Source organism: Centropristis striata, chromosome 17 (genome assembly GCF_030273125.1).
Source record: "Centropristis striata isolate RG_2023a ecotype Rhode Island chromosome 17, C.striata_1.0, whole genome shotgun sequence".
Taxonomy (NCBI): Eukaryota; Metazoa; Chordata; class Actinopteri; order Perciformes; family Serranidae; genus Centropristis; species Centropristis striata.
This window is the reverse complement of record NC_081533.1, coordinates 25545528-25563143: the sequence shown is the minus strand read 5'-3', so window position 1 is coordinate 25563143 and position 17616 is coordinate 25545528. Positions and strand designations below refer to the sequence as shown.

The following is a 17616-nucleotide window of genomic DNA, read 5'->3' as shown; positions in this document are numbered from 1 at the left end:
TTGTATTCTTGTCATTCTTACGCTGTGATTTTCAAAATACTAAGGTTTCATGAATCACACATGAACCCTATTATAACATGGTTTATACACTCAGATCTGTGCTGGTTTCTATGTTGATTGATAAATGACGGCAACTAAGCCCATTTTATTCATGTGTGATGATGTTCGTCCTCTTAATAGTTATTTTATTGTAGTAAGACATTTTCTCTTTTAAACTTGACCTGTTGTGACCACTAGGTATAACCACAGCCTCTTGGAACCACCAACGAGAGAGACAATATTGACAATACTACAACTTCTGCCATTCAGTCGCTAAATAATGCTAAATTCTTGCAAACAGTGAAAATCACAGCATGGCTTTTTCTACAGTGTTGCTCAAAGTCTTGGTATCTTAATATGACATTTTGGGGGGATATTTGAACATTTTTATAATTTCTCGAGTGGTCAAAAAATGTTATATTTAGTATGAAATATTTTGAAAATGTACCCGAAAACCCCTTGTTTCCCATCCCCTCTAAAAAAGAGTGTGGAATGGTAAGGGGTTACATTTTTTTTTACAAATGTCATACAAAAGGCTTGACATAACAGATCATACCTAATGTTTCAAGCTCTTTTAACTGCAGCAAAGGAAGTACGTGTAAGGCTTTGGTGGGCCTATATTAATTAAGTGTTTTGCAGGGTTCTAACCTCAGTGCTGTCGAGTGTTCCTGGGTCCATAAACAGAGAACATCTGGAGTCCTCTCTCCTCACAACATGGCCGTTCTGAGCTGGCAGACCTGGAGCCAACACAGGGCAGTATATTGCTAATGCAAACTGAAAGCAGCATCGGCAGTAACAATTTGTAATTTGGGTGAGATACTCTCCGAAGCACAATAATGAATTTAAGTTAAAATTGGATTTAAAAAAAGCACAAGTACTTGGTCCATGCTATACCAGTTTAACAACTTTGATAATAATAAGGTCAGCAGTTTTTATGTAATCTTCCGGAGAGACAATAACAAACAAGCCAACAATCCTTGGCGGAGGTAATAAAGAACACTGTACAGCCCACCATGAGTGGCTGCCACTTTCAGACAGAGTGCTGCTAATGGACCAATAGTGTGCAACATATACATATTAATTGATAATGGATGATGTATAAACAGGAAGAGGCCAGATGCCATATGTATCAGGCAGTTTCTGCAGCTCATAACTCACCATGGTCTCTATCTAGTGCAGTGCTGATTCTCCTGCTGTCGGTGGAACCGGTTGATATCAGGTCATCTCTGGAGCCCTGGACAACCACAAAATGGAAGAAGTGGAATCTGGGTTACTGTTAAGATGTAAACTCTTGCATTAAGAAGACTTCCTTTGGGTTTTGGTCAAGTTAACTGGAGAAATGCTCAAGTTTAATTTGTTGAAGTCCTTTTTCCAGATAGATATGTTACAGTTACACCATTTGAGAGATGACATTAGAAGTTTGCATTACAACTAAACAACAATTGTGGACTTCCAACACTATCATGTGCTCCTTTTAAAATGCCTTAAGTTTCAAGCCCAAATTGGCTCTTCAATATGTGCAGATCACCTAAGGCTCCTCTGTTTTTGAATCAAGCAGCTGACAACGTGTCTATTCAGGCTCACATCTTTATTGTCCTTGATGTTATAAAAAAGAAATCTTGAAGGGAGCAGAGGACAGTGTTGTAAGTTTGCATCATAAAGCAGTAACAGAGCACTATATAACCCAAAGGTGGGAACCCAGAGCTCTGAGGGGACTCACATTGAGGCCGATCCCGGGGCTCGAGGTGTGTGGCTGGGCCGACAGCTGCTTCAAGTTCTGGTAAAGCAGCTCAAAGAGTGGCAGGTAGAGCAAACAGATCCTGGCCTGCTGGTTCTGAAACAGCAAAACTTGATAATGAATACACTGTCAAACTGTCAAAAATACAGGATGTATTAACACTGATGAGTGACTACATGAAGTTATAGAGGCAGACAGAATGACTCCCTGACTCCTGGTGTCAGTCTTAAAGGTACAGTGACTATTTGGGTACCATAAGAAACCAGACAACCTGTGACCTGTAATGATCTTAAGGATAATAAATTATAAACACAGCCTCATGAAACTCTACAACCACAAACTAGAGACCTAGGGCATCCAGATGATGTACACCATCCACTCTATCTGGGTCTCAGAGGTTTAACACGATTTAAAAACCAACTGTGCCCAGCTGCTACCAATGGTTCCTGGACTCACTGGCTTGTTTGCATAACAGACATTGGTATCTTATTTGGGGGTGAACACACCGTTTAACCGCACCTTTTCTTATGTACAGAGGGTGACCTATGGCAAACATGCGTCACATTATACATTAACATTTTACGTGACATCCATGAGGCTCAAATAGTTTTCACTGTCAGGACCTATTTTGACGGTGAATTGGACCTTGTAATGGTTTTTGAGGATACACACACACACACACACACACAAACTGTGCAAAAGTCTTAGGCAGGTGGGAAAAAAGACAGGAAAAATTGATGCTGGTTTGAAGGCAAAGGGTGTGTAACGCCCGTGAATGTAATAATGCCCCTCAAACATAATAAAGCACAACCATAATGAAAATCTGCAGCTTTTAATGCAATAATCCCACAAACGTAATACATTTTCCACAAACTCAATAGCCGCTGCCTACTACACACGTAACACGAGATTTCCCACAAATGTAATCACTATTACGTTTGTAGGGACTTATTACGTTTGTGGAGAAGTGACAATCTTCAACTTTCAATATTGTAATAAGTTCCCACAAATGTAACAATGCACACAATAATGGTTGTGCAGTACACAGTACCAGTCAAAAGTTTGGACACACCTTCTCATTCAATGTTTTTTCTTTATTTCTATTATATTTTCTCCATTGTAGATTAATACTGAAGACATCATAACTATGAAAGAACACATATGGAATTAGGTAGTAAACAAGAACGTGTTAAACAAACTAGAATATGATTTAAATTTTAGATAATTTTGCTTTGATGTTCTCAAAGACATTAAGGCAAGAAGTTACATTAATTAACTCTTAACGAGGTGCACCTGTTAACTGTGTGCAAAGCAAAAGGTGCTACTTTGAAGAATCTAAAATTTTTAATATATATAGAGTACAGGCCAAAAGTTTGGACACACCTTCTCATTCAATGTGTTTCCTTTATTTTCATGACTATTTACATTGTAAATTCATCAAAACTATTAAAGAACACATGTGGAATTATGTACTTAACAAAAAAGTGTGAAATAACTGAAAACATGACTTATATTCTAGTAAGCAAAGGGTGGCTACTTTGAGGAATCTAAAATACAAGACATGTTTTCAGTTATTTCACACTTTTTTTGTTAAGTACATAATTCCATATGTGTTCATTCATAGTTTTGATGCCTTCAGTGAGAATCTACAATGTAAATAGTCATGAAAATAAAGAAAAACGCATTGAATGAGAAGGGTGTGTCCAAACTTTTGGCCTGTACTGTATACACATATACATATATATACACACATGATGTGTGTATATGTGATGTGATGTACAAAAACTAAAAATGACTGATATTCTGCCTTTCATATTCAAATAATATTCAAATAATTCTGGGCTAATTTGTGTTGCTTGAGGATGGCTGTTTATTCAAATTTATTTATTTGTATTTATGGTGTCAAATGGCAGATGTGCTGTTCTGTGCCCCGACCTCCCTCACCTTGAATGCTGTGTAGCGGTCGTCCATGGCGTGTTTTATAAGAAGGTTCTTGAGAACGCTCACGGCCAGCTGTCTGACCTCGGGCCCTTGTTGCAAGGCCTCAGCCACTTCTCTCAGCAGCAGGCCGACCAGGAAGTGGTTACGGCAGTAATCTTCCGTCAGGCTGAACTCCAGACTCTGCTCTGTGGTTGGGCCAAACAGGACGTGTGAGTAAATAAGTATGGGCTGATAACATGTAATGTGGTTTATTGGGACACTTTCTAAAATTGAGGAACTGAGTTGTCAAATTTTGTTAAAAAACGAAAATTCTGATAACCAGACTTGTGAAATGTGTTTTTGTAGAAGATGTAGCTAGTTAAGGTAGATTCCGTGATAAAAGAAAAGAAAGATCCTTTAAGTCATTATAATGACAAACTTTCTGGGAATAATTACTTATCTTGGAATAATGCCATAGTTTCTCAATATAATGAATCAGTACTTCAAAATAATGCAGCAGAGTCTCAAAAATAATGAGAAACATTCTCCAAATAATGAATAAGAAAGATTCCCATGGATTGAGATACTAACTCATTATTTTGAGATACTTACTCATTATTAAGAGATACTTACTCATTATTTTGAGATACTAACTCATTATGTTGAGATACTAACTCATTATTTTGAGAAACTAACTCATACAAGTTATTATTTTTCATTAATAATGACTTAAAGGTTTTTTTTGTGTTGCTCAGTGACCAATGCTTGTGCTTACTTAATACAGTGCATATATATATATACTGTATATTACTCAGTATATAAAATATAATCAGTATATTCCAGTAAGTTGTAATGCAATATAGAGGCAAACTGTGGCAAACATTCAATCACTCAAAGTGCAACATTGCAAACCATTATGCAACAGAGTCTGAACAACACAACATCCAGTCAGACATGAATGTTCCCACAGCACACCGAAAAAGAAGAAATTAAGATAATTCATTACTCAAGGCCTAAAAAGGGGAAATGTAGAATGTTGTAAATGTTCATTCTGTACATAAAGAAAAAAGCAATCAGGAATCAGAGAGACGTGCCGCTGGAGATGAGCAGTTGTCTGTTTCAACACCAACAATGACATACAGTTTCACAATAATGCAGTGTTAATATCACAACAGGCAAGCAGCCTGGGAACTGAGCGCCCATCTGCAATTATCTTCTCTAATGTCAGAGACAGGCAGGCTGACCGAAAAGGAAGGAGAGGCAGAGAGAAAAAAAAACATAAACAGCTGGAGAGAGAACCGCAGTAAGAGAGATGCTGCTGTCAAGTGTTTACAAGTGAATGGGGTCAGTTGATTTCCATAACAGCCAAGCTCCTCTCCTCTAAAACACACAGGCTCAGGCATGTGAAGGCGTTAGCCTAGCGTTAGCATTGTGCTGATTGAGTGAGTGAGTGGATGGGTGTCCTATGAGAAAAAAAGGAGGGGGAGCTGACAGGATGACGGGTTAGTGCAGGTCAGAACAAGGAGGTGCAGGTCGTTTGGCAGCAAACATGGTGGCGTTGATATATACGGTATGGTGCGGTGAGCATCACCTACCTACAGGGCCAAAAAGCTCCGTCGCATACGGAATAAAATCTGACCACAAGCAAAACACAAAAAACAGAGAGGGAGGGAGGGGGTAAAAATAAAGAAATTGGGGAGTGAAACTGTAAACAATCCATGCAGCATTTCCACAGTTGTGATTTTGTAAACATGTGGTGTCAACATGTGTTGGATAAACTTGTTAAGCAGGTATGAATAAAAATAACTGCAGCTAGGTGTGACTAGCCACCTGCTCAATTGTACAACTGTGTATGCATGAGCCAAACAATCAGGCAGGTTAATAGACGGGATCGGTGTGGTGGATGCGGGTCAGAACAGGGTCGGGGGGTTGGGGGGGGGGGGGGGGGGGGGGGGGGGGGTTGGGTTCGTGTGGGAGCTAGTCAGTGGTTACATGTGTGGTAGGAGGCATAATGCATTCAGTGGAAGGCAGGATGTGACATGAGACTCTCACCTTGTACCCGCTGCAGCTTGGTGCGCCCGAAAGCCATGGGCAGGTTAAGAGGGATGAAGTGTTCGTGGTTACACACGGTCATCAGGAATTCAAATTTCATTTCAGTCAGCACCTGTGACAAGCATATATGTGAGAGCTGTGCACGCGCGTATGCAAAGTCCTGTCAACTGCCTACTGTCTACTGGATATTTACAACTCTCCTCGTTGTTCAAATAATCTCCTTGGCACTGCGGGCGAGGCTCCTCAAACAAAACCCCTCCAGGCGCCTGTGTTGGTTTAATTTGTTAGTCAAATGTGTGGCTGATATAGACGGAACGGCAGGCCAGGACAAAGACCACAGGGTAGGTCTCCTATTACTAGGGTTGAAAAGGGGTGAAATGTGCGGTCAATTTCCAGAAACTTCATGGGAACTCCATGGGAAGTTCAGCCAGGGAATTTTCAACGGATTCGTTCGTAAGTAGAACTTTATCAAGTTTTAATTATTTTATTGAACAATCAATTCTTTCATTGAACAACAAAAACATGAATATTGAGTTAAATATCCCCCCCCCCCCCGACTCCACCCATGCAAAGATTAGGTAAAATGACCCCACCCCTCCAAAAATCCCCACAAAGTCCCATTCAAAATGTTAAAAGGAAAAAAATAAAAGAGCTCCTCTCCCTTACAAAAAAGTCCCTTTGAACATGTAATGGAGGGATGCACAGTCCATGTAGGGGGCGTGGCCTCTGCAGCCCTGCAGTAAGCAGTGTGCTGTGTGCATGTGATTGAGGAATAGCAGATATTTAAGTATACTTGCATGAAATCTGGTTGTTTTAGTCAAGATTAAGCTAAAATACATTTTCCCCAACTATATTCAAGTTACCTGTTCAGGGCCAAACTTCAATTTTGTAAATTCCCAGTTTATTCCCATAAATTCCCACTAGTTCCCATGGAGAGTTTTTTTGCAACCCTACTTATAACACGTTAAATTCACAAGAAGTCGTCCAAATCAGCAAAAAAAAAAAATTTTAGTTTAATATTACCGTATTTTCAGTGAGCTTGGACATTAAAGTGTGCATCTGTTGTGTGCTGGGTGAGAGCATGTACCTTGGGATCTTTGAGACCGAAGTGACACATGTAGTGGTTGACCAGGCCGAAGGCAAAGCCCCTGTTCATGACGGTCAGGCACCTCTGAGGGGAGAACAGGCGGTTAATGCAATAAGTGTTATAACAAACAGATCAATCACGTTTTTGCGATTGAGCTTAACACTTAAAAATGTAGTTGTCGTGTGCTGGAGGGGTGTTAACCCTATAGTGAGTTAAATGAGGTTGGTTCCTTGTTTTTGCACGTGTTGTTCAGACCTTGATGAAATTAGCCAAGCTCAGGTTGATGCAGCGAGCTTCCTCCTGGATTTCCATGTGTCGGATGGTGATGTGCGGCATGATGGACAGCACCAGGGACTGGAGCGCCTGGTGGAAACTGTCGGGGAAGCGCTGAGCCCGCGGCATCTAATGAGATGGCCAGGAAAAATGCACAGATCACCTCAAATGAAACCAATAAAAACTTTAACAGCCAGAAACATAACAAAAACAGATTACCAGGACATACAGATACACTTGAAGGTGTTCATTTTCTCTAAACACACACACATTGTAGTTTAACTACAACCTGCAGCTACAGTTAATAATTGCTAAACATCTGCTATCTGCCATCTGCTGCTGTTACTGCTATTTGGTTCCAGAATGTGAAATAATCATAAAATTATTCACTGTGAGTCTCCCGGTGTTTATTTGAGTGTGTGAGAGATTTGTGTTAATGTGCCTTAACACCATGTGGAAGAAGTTACGTGCCATATATGGACATCGGCCCAAGACACAGATTGTTAAACACAACAAGAATTCACTGATTACCAACCTTTATGCGGTTCCCCTCCTGCAGGTACTGGGCCATGGATTTGGCCATGGTTTCAAAGAAGAACCAGGAATACTACAGAAAGGGAAACAATTACATGGAAAACTCTGTAAATGTCAGAGTTACTGTTATTACAGTACAAGCTGCTACATGAGGAACAGTCAACACACAAACATGCAAATGCCATACAGAAATAGGTAGGCTTATTGTGAACCTGCGTTGGCAAACAGGTTCTTCATAGTTTAGAGTAATAGGAACCAGGAAGGCTTTACAAGTTTACTTTGGCCTGTGTGGTGCATTGAGCAAACTGTGAGACTATTTACTACAGAAAGTCATGTTGATAGAGAGCAAGACCAGGAAGTAACCCGTGTCTGTCATACCCAACACACAATTATAAGTACTTATTGACTTGATTATTCATTTTAGTCCTCTTATCTTTTAACTCTGTTCTGTATTAGGTTGTATACTTACTTTCTCTCCGGAAATTGTGTATGGAATGTGCTAGACCAGGGATTCCCAAAGTGTGGTGCATGTACCCCTGGGGGTGCACGAGCTGCCGCTAAGGGGTGCGCGAGATAAAAAATGTAATGGCGGTCTGATAATTACACAATAGCATTTTTTCCCCCACACAATAAAGAAGTGCAAATAAACATTTCCTTTGTAAAAATGTAAAATCAAACCGTAATATTAATAAATAAATAAATGCAGGCTATTTAAAAGGCACTTCATCTTAAAATGAAGCGTAGAAGAAGTTATCTTGTGTTATGATGACGGGGTTGTTTAGCTCCACGCTCATTTAAACTTGCTGCAATTTTTGTTCAACGCGGCTCGAAATATTATAATCTTTTTCCCAAATTATGTGCTTTCTGCCTCTGATCCTGAGCCTGTCATCATCCTCTTTGCTCTTAAAAGTGGAAGCTTGCGCATAACTTTGCTGTGATGGTGATTATTTCATTATATGTGTGTTCTGGTCATTTGAGCATGATTAAACATGCCACCTTTAATATGGCTATAAAAAAGCTTACTGCATTTTGTTTTTTTTTGAAGGTGTGGGGGATTGGGGGTGCGTCAACACAGTTGGGACATAGAAGGGTGGTGCACAGCTAAAAACGTTTGGGAACTGCTGTGCTAGACAAATAAAGCTGCCTTGCCTCGTCTTCACATCTTTTAAATGTTCAGTTTATGAAGTTTTTGATTGTGCTTTATTTAATTGCACAGAGAAGAATTCAAATATAATGTTCAATACATCATTTAACTGTGCAACCATTTAAAACATGACATATACCCATAATTATTGTTTTTTTTTAAATCATTTTTAGTCTTCTCGCAAATGTGTGAAAAATGCAAAAAAAAATCCCCTTTTAGTGTTTTTATTTTTATTTACTTGCTTATATTTTAACATTATGTAAACAAAACTGGGAATTATAGGTCTAACATTCTGCCCAAACAACTTTGACGATGCACTGCGCACACAGACGCATGAGATGATATTGATATTTTTAATATCTTTTTAGTCATGAACTGAGAGGTTGGGCTTTTATTTTGACAGGGTTGCATTCGAGAATGCCTCCTTGTTTCCCTTAGTGTTTGAATATGTCCTCTGGAAGTGGTCACAATAAAAATGAGAGAAATTTAAATTCTCATTTAAGAATATGATGAGACATTTTATACACAAGTACGCTGCCTGCTGTTCAATATTGGTACTATAACTGATAGACGGATAGACATGTTGGTGTTACAGTAGCATCAACAGGATAAGAAGCAGGAACATAAAATATAGATAAATGAAATTTACATACAGCGGCAAGAAAAAGTATGTGAACCCTTTGAAATGACATAGTTTTCTGCATTAATTTGTCATAAAATGTGATCTGATCTGCATCCGAGTTTAAAGTCTAGAGCAGGGGTGTTAACAAGAGGCTCTTGTTAACAAGCCGGCCAACCTCGTTTGAGCTCGTTAAGACGGAGTCGCTGGATTTGTCTCCAGTCATTAATGAGGAGATATTGATTTTGATATTGATAGATATTGATTTCTTACGGCACACTTGTGTGCCGCAGAACAGCGGTTGGGAATCACTGCCATAGGGAACCGGGTTACTGCTCCCTTATTATTGGGCTATACCTTGTGTCAGAGTTGCATGTACCCCATGCACACCGTTTGACCATTTTAAACTTAAAATCTCAAGAAAAAACACATAAAAACGACTGAAAACGGACTAACTCCAATGCATTTCAATGGATGTGGAAGCAGAGAATGTCACGGTGTATTTAGTTAGCTATGCGCACTGTGATTGGCTCATCGCGTTTGGGGTGTGGCTTAGCCATAGGTGAATTCAGCCTTAGTCAACAAAACATTTTCCCAGTTGCATTGTGAAGAGTCAAGGTGCTCTTTGGCAAACTTCAGGCGTGCTGTGTCCTGTCTTTCTTTTGCTAATGGTCGACTCATAAACAGAAATGTTAACCAGTTCCAACTTGGGACTTAGATGCAGCTCAGATAACATTTTATGACGAATGAATGCAGAAAAATAAGTAATGTCAAAGAATGAACATACTTTTTCTTTCTACTGTATAAAACTAAATAGAATTAAAAAAATAAAATAAATAAGAAAAGGCTATAAAATATATACATAATAAGGTCTGTTTGGACAGACAACATAAGCACACACCTTGAGCAGTTTGTTGCTGGTGTTGAAATCGGCAGTTTGCTTCAGCGTGGCTGTCACAGCGGTGGCCAGCACCTCATGGGTCGTCACTGAGTTTCCTGATGCGGGGTTGTTGGTCACAAACACATACTGAGAAGATAAAAAATATCAATTAGGAAATGATTTTGATGACATATAAGCCCTGTAGCAGTGTTTGTGCTGGTAGGTTACCTTGACGAAAGAGCGCAGGTAGTGTTCCAGGCCCTCCTCGTGACATCTGGAGACTATATGTATGATCACACTGGAGGCACAGAGCAGGGCAGTGTTACACTCTGAGCACTGATCAGGATTAAATAACACAAACTGAAGCCACATTTTTACTTAACTGACCGCAGAGAGTTGACAGCGATCTCGTGGGTTTCTTTGGTTGCCGCTGTGAGCACCCCAAACAGCTGCATCAGGATGGTTGGCAGGAAGTGGATGATTACATGAGTCTCCATGGCATGCAGGCACTATAGGAAGGGAGAAATATATAGAATACGTATGTTAATATTAGATCTGAATGGGCAACTATGTCAAACTATGTTTACCAAAGATGCTGATTTTGCTAGTTGGGGGTCTTTAAGAAGGTTAATTTAACCCTTTATCAGGCAAAGAACTATATTTGGTAACTTCGGGTAATATTTTGAGAAAAAAGTTGCAAATTTACTAGATTAAAGTGGCAAATCTACAAGAAAAAAATCCCAGATTTAAGAGATTTAAAGTGGCAAATCTGCGCAGATTTACGAGAAAAAAGTGGGAAAAAAGCAACTTTTTTTTCTCCCAGATTCACCACTTTAACCCTTAACAGGGCACTCATTGAAATACTTGCAAATTCCAAATTTCAACCCTAGAGAATATTGGAGGATATTACATACAGCCAGAATGTGTAAAAAAAACAACATACGAAAATAATATTTTGAGAAAAAAGTTTACGAGATTAAAGTGGCAAATCTACAAGAAAAAAATGCGTAGATTTATGAGATTTAAACTGGTGAATCTGGGAGAAAAAAGTTGCTTTTCCCCCACTTTTTTCTCTTAAATCTGAGACTTTTTTCCTTGTAGATTTGCCACTTTAATCTAGTAAATTTGCAACTTTTTTCTCGAAATATTACCTGAAGTTACCAAATATAGTTCTTTGCCTGATAAAGGGTTAAAGGAAAAAGTCATGACTTCATCTGTAAGGGACTTGACTTCATTCTTGGTGCCTCAAAAGAGCATTTTTTTGTTTAGTTTTTGAATATTTTTTACCGTGTGCAAGCATATGGCATACACTTTGGCAAGGGTGTGAAAATGCATCAGGATAATCACAAACACATCCCATACTGTGAAAAAAAATTCCCCTTTTTGTGTTTTTTTTTCTTCGTAGAAAACAACAGTGTCATTATGTAAACAAATTGGGAATTATAGAGCTAACATTCTGAAAATTAATCAATATTTAGTAGTTATTATAACGACTGAAGTTGGTTAGAAATTAACTTGAAAGTGTCGTTGGAAGGGGACGTTTGTCCTCTCAGATAACAAGAGGAAATATCTAAAATTTGTTTTCTCACAACAACAGTGACATTATGTAAACAAACTGTGAATTATAGGCCTAAAATTCTGAAAAGTAATAAATATTTGGTAGCTATTATAAGGACTCAAGTTGGTTAAAAATGAGTTCAGTGAAAGTGGAAAATAATATAATTATATTTAAACATTTTATAGCAGTTTTTGGGACATGTCCCCTACATGTTCGTCCTCTGAGTTGTTGTTTTTTTATCTGACACTTGCATGTTGTTGCTAATCATTGATTTTCACAACAGTGTCATTGTGCAAACAAATCAATTTTTATTTGTATCTAATTGAGAAATCAAGATTGATTTTGATGGAAAACAGCACAGGTACTGCAATTGAATCTGAAGGAGTTGAATAGATTGAATTGCTGACACCTGCTGGATATCAGAGGAGCTTTAAGAGGGGAAAGTTCTCAAAAAGATTTATTAATAATTAAATACATAATGAAACTTTCTGTGAAACTACAAAATGGCAAGAAGTTTTACACTAGATGAGAAATGAAAAAAAAATCTTATTCTTTTCTCTTCTTTTCTTCTTTAACATATAGCACTCCTTTAGCGATGACAGTTAGCTCTTAAAGTTATGTACTTACTTGATTCCTGTGGTCTATGTCTAGTACCATCAGGTTGAATGCACTTATTGTTAGTCGCTTTGGACAAAAGCGTCTGCTAAATGACATGTAATGTAATGTAATGTCTTTGTGTCATGCAGAAACGATGGAGATATAGCAAGAAAATGCAAACTGAACCGCTTCATGATCTGGAGCTGCATGTTAGCGAGCATGTAAACTGATCCACAGTCTCTCACCTTCAGGTATTTGATAAGTTCTGCAGGGTTTCCCTCTGAGGTCGTCCTCATCAGCTGGCAGTGCTGGAAGAATTTGTGAAGATGCAGGTCCTGTAGAGGAAACAGTACAATATTATTATCACCCACACACACTATTATACCAGCTGCCCTACTGCATACTGAACATGCACAGTGGGTGTTCAAAGAGTCAGGAGAGAACAACGTGTTTTACCTGAGCATATATTGTTGATGCCACATGGCTCTTCACTTTGAACAGTGTCTTGGCATTTTCCACCCACTTGATATCTGGTTGGGACTGTTGAGGGACACACAGATATGAAGCATTTCAACTTATGAGGATATATATTCTTTTTCAGGTTACCATGCAGTGTTGACAAAAAAGGGCATTTAGCTTACAAGGTAGCTTTATGAAGGAAGAAATATGACATAAGTAGAAAAAAATGAAAAAATAAATAAATGAAGTAAATAAAATAAATGATATATAAATAAATATAAATAAAATATAAATAAATTATATATTATTTAGGTATTTCTGTTTTATTCATTTCTACAATTTTCATACATTTAGTTTGTTATTTATATATATATATATATATATATATATATATATATATATATATATATATGTTTCTATCTGATTCAGTCTTTTTAATTTATTTAATGTGCCTATGAAGGACAACGAATTACATAAATATAAATAAATGATTAAATGTAAAAAATAAATTAAAAGACATTTTTAAATAAATGCAAACAAATAAATGGAAATTCTAGTTTTGAACGTTTATTTTATTATTTATTAAGGTATTTCTGTAATAATTAGTTATTTATTCATTTAATTATTTCCACATTTATTTTTACATTTCTACATGTATTTAAAATTCTATTTACTTATTATGTATTCATTTTCTACATTCATTCCAAATTTGTTTTTATTTATTTCTGCAATCATTCATGTCTTTCTGCATCATAATAATCTTTTTGACAACCAATAAAGTCAAAGTGTAAAATGTAAATTAACTGGGAGGTCTGAACCTCCCACTGAAGCATGACTGACTACAGAAAAAAATATAAAAATATTCTGAAATAAATAAATAAAAAAGTAAGTTTCTGGATAAATAAATAAATAAATACATGTGCAAATGTAAAAATAAATGTAATGTATAAATTTATGTATTTCTACTTATGTAATTTTTTGTCCTTCATAGGCACATTAAATGACCATACCTTAAAAAAAAAGACTGAATCAGACAGAGAAATAAATATAAAAATATTCCGAAATAAATAAATAAAAAAGTAAATTTCTGAATAAATAAATACATGTGCAAATGTAAAAATAAATGTAATGTATAAATGTATGTATTTCTACTTATGTAATTTTTTTGTCCTTCATAGGCACATTAAATGACCATACCCTAAAAAAAAAGATTGAATCAGACAGAAACAGCATGATGTTGTTTGGTGCCAAATCCTCTGCACATCTATTAGTTTTCATTGTTTGATTATCCATTTTTCTGAATAATTCATTGGGTCACTGAGTCTTGATTTGAAGGAAACAGAGCCGTACCTTCCTGGTGTCCTGACACAGGTATCCAGGTGGCAGGGTGGCTGCGACGGCCAGCGGGAGCTCAGCTGACTGCATCCTTCCTTCTTTTAGCAAAGGCATCCAGGAATAACCCACTGGAACACATGAAAGTCATATAGCACTCCTTTAGCAATAACAGTTAGCTCTTAAAGTTATGTACTTACTCGATTCCTATGGTCTATGTCTAGTACCATCAGATTGAATGCACTTATTGTAAGTCGCTTTGGACAAAAGCGTCTGCTAAATGACATGTAATGTAATGTAAAAAGTCAGTCTTAGGCTCATTGGGCCTCATTTATCAAGATACAGAACCAAACATACTGTACTTTAAACAATTTAGGGAAATACTGATAACATCTCAAAATGTGAACTCAAGACATTCAAGGACTCATAAATCACAGGCAGAGACATTTTCCCAGCGCACTCACCCAGTGACTCCACTCCCTCTCTCTTCTTGCTGCTCGCCTTGCTGCTGGACTCACAGCTAATATGGTAAAAAGTGAAGAGGATGTGGTGTTTCTCATGAACGTGGACCGGCAGCTCGATCTTTACCTATACGCAGTGGAAAAAGTTATTGTTTTTAAGCTAAATAGATATCATTTTATTCTTCTTACTGACATAAGAAAAGGGACATATAATGTGATGCACTGTATGTTGTCCCCAATGCTAATGCATGCTTTACTGGTGATAGTGGAAAGTGTTTTTTTTATCTTATAAAACACTTTCCCCCTTTCAATGCCATAGAAAATGGATTGAAGCAGAATATTTTGTAAGATAAGATGTGAATGGCAATTATTACATCAATCTTTTATTCAATAAATGATGACTTTTGGGTCCTCTGGCTTCCTCCCACAGTCCAAAGACATGCAGCCGAGATTAAACTGGTGAATGAGAAGATGAATGGTTTTCTGTCTCTGTGTGTCAGGCCTGTGATGGACTGGTGACCTGTCCTGGTTGTACCCACCTCTCACCCAATGTCTGCTGGGATATGCCCTGAGTTCAGATTAACTGTTTAGGATAATGAATGAATTAAAATGAATGAATGGTCCGGAGATTTAGGAAATGTTTGGTAGAGGTGGGGGGGAAAAATCTATAAAGCATAGTATTGCGATATTTTGCCAAGTATCGAGTATTTAGTGTTCAGATGGCCTGCAGGACGTCAGTATTTTCGCCGTTTTTAAGGCCGTAGTGGACTCACTTTTAGGAATATACTGGTAATACTGGTATCATATGAAACTAGAAGATCTAAGGATAGTAGGAGAAGTGCATCTGAATATCGTGTCGGGAAGTTGTTGAAATAACGCTGCAAAGTTCAGCTTTTTTTTATGTTTGATTAAAAAAAATTGAGAAAAAAAAATTGCTGCAGTTGTTGTCATCCATACATGTTTGATATTAGTTAAGTTCAGTTTGACTGAATACTTTGTTGGTCAGTCTGTGGGTTTGACTCTCATTGTGGAGAAATAAAAAGGCTGAAGTGAGATGAATAGAATGAGAATTTTCTCATATTTGAATAAAACAAATCTTGATTCAATTTAATTTTGTGGGCACAAAAATGCAGTTAAACAGTTAAATGGCAATACATTGTATCGTAATACTCACCATATCGCAAAATGTTTAAATTCGCAACAAAATTGTATCGTGGGGCCTCTAATGTTTGGATCACATGAGTCGGAAACAATACTATGCTGGAACCTAATATTACAATATTAGTCTGTTGTTATCTTTCATAGTTAATTGTAGTGGTATTTAGCACTTAGACACACAGGACAGACATACAGTATTCATGAATCCCTGAATAACATCCTTTAGTGAAACCTAGAATACACCTTATCCACCAGGGGGCAGCAGCAGCAAGCAGATGTATTTCTCTGTGTCTTGCACGTGCTGATTTTCTCACAGGAAGTGACAAACACAGAACCACTGAAGTGATTTTCCACTGATACACACGTAGTGACCAACAAACAGCTTAAGAATGTCATGAATAAAACCACAACTCTGTAAGTTATGACATGAGTATGAATCATTTTGGGAAAGATAAAGAGACTGGCATAATGTTGCGACAGACACCTTCAATTTTATGTAGAGTGCTTCGGTGTATTCAAAGACGCCTTAGGGGATAAAAAAAGATCAAGGCAAAATATGTAAAAAGATAAAGATCATTGTTGTTGTGTGTGAGCAGGAGTTGAGTGATAATGTGAGTGGGAGCTGGAGCATGTGGAGGTAAATCCCAGTGAGCGGGTCTCTCTGTGCGTGCATGCGGGTGTATGTGGGGGCTCTTAAGATCCTAATCCGTTTGATATCAGGGCCATATGGACCCCCTCCGCTCTACCTCTCCTGCTCCACCTCTTTCACCGAGCTCCTGGCTTGGTGTGTGTGAGAAGGGGTCCATGACTGTTTGACCAGTCTAGTGTGAGGTCACAGCTTTGCCCTGAGACTGATTTATGGGATTATCTCAGTGCTGGCTGAGGAATTTCAGTTCTGAACACAAAAAAAAAAATCTGGTTCTTGGGTGTTTGAGATGAGAATAAAAACCAGAATTTCTTCTTTTTTGCACTTCTCAGTTCCTCTTTATGTGTAATTCAGTTTCGTTTACTAGAGCCCAACAGATATATCGGTCGTGTGATATTTTCGGCTGATTATCGGTATAAATGCTGTCCGATATGTGCTGTAATTACTTTTTTTTTTTACACAATATATATTGTAGAACATGTAGCTTGGTGTGATTTAGAAATGGTGTTAGTTTATGTTCTATAAAGCTATAATATGTATCAGCAGACTGTAATAAATTAAAATAAATAAATTTTATAAATAAAAAATTAAAAACAAAAATTGGTATACTATATAGTATGGTATTTTTGTTTTCCATTTTTTGGACATCCCATAATATGGTATTTTCTGTAATTTTTGGGCTTATTCTGCTATGTATCAACTGATAAACAACATTTAAAAGAACGACAATTTTTTGACAAAAATCAACATAAAAATGGCCCCAATACAGTCTGTTGATACATATTATAGCTTTATATATCCAAAAATTACACCATACTATAGGATGTGGAAAATTTGAAAAACAAAACAAAACATTCTATAGTGTGGCGACGTCTAGAAGAAAAGACCTGTACAGTATTGATGTTTATTTAGCTATTTATTTTATTACTATTTATTCTTTATTTTCTTAGTTATCATTCAGAATCAGGTATATATGAATAATAAATAGAACAATGTAATACATTGTTTTTTTACAACGTATAATAACATATAACAATGTTAAATATAATCTAATAAAATGAAATGTTTTAGAAAGTAGTTCTCTGGATACATTTGCAGAGTGGTGGAAAATTGTTGCAC

At 37.3% G+C, this 17616-nt stretch overlaps 1 protein-coding gene across 1 annotated transcript in view; it reads right to left on the bottom strand.

Annotated features, from left to right (window-relative positions):
- dock11 (dedicator of cytokinesis 11) overlaps positions 1-17616 on the bottom strand; it is a 102014-nt gene that overhangs the window by 36413 nt on the left and 47985 nt on the right. The window contains exons 20-35 of the mRNA XM_059354314.1: positions 14697-14820; positions 14251-14363; positions 12898-12981; positions 12687-12776; positions 10674-10795; positions 10515-10584; positions 10308-10433; positions 7645-7716; positions 7092-7238; positions 6837-6920; positions 5750-5861; positions 5293-5331; positions 3722-3903; positions 1760-1873; positions 1198-1273; positions 688-776 (exon numbers count right to left, since the gene is read on the bottom strand). Coding sequence (XP_059210297.1) covers positions 688-776; positions 1198-1273; positions 1760-1873; positions 3722-3903; positions 5293-5331; positions 5750-5861; positions 6837-6920; positions 7092-7238; positions 7645-7716; positions 10308-10433; positions 10515-10584; positions 10674-10795; positions 12687-12776; positions 12898-12981; positions 14251-14363; positions 14697-14820 — 1644 coding nt within the window. The remainder of the gene's footprint in view (positions 1-687; positions 777-1197; positions 1274-1759; positions 1874-3721; positions 3904-5292; positions 5332-5749; positions 5862-6836; positions 6921-7091; positions 7239-7644; positions 7717-10307; positions 10434-10514; positions 10585-10673; positions 10796-12686; positions 12777-12897; positions 12982-14250; positions 14364-14696; positions 14821-17616) is intronic.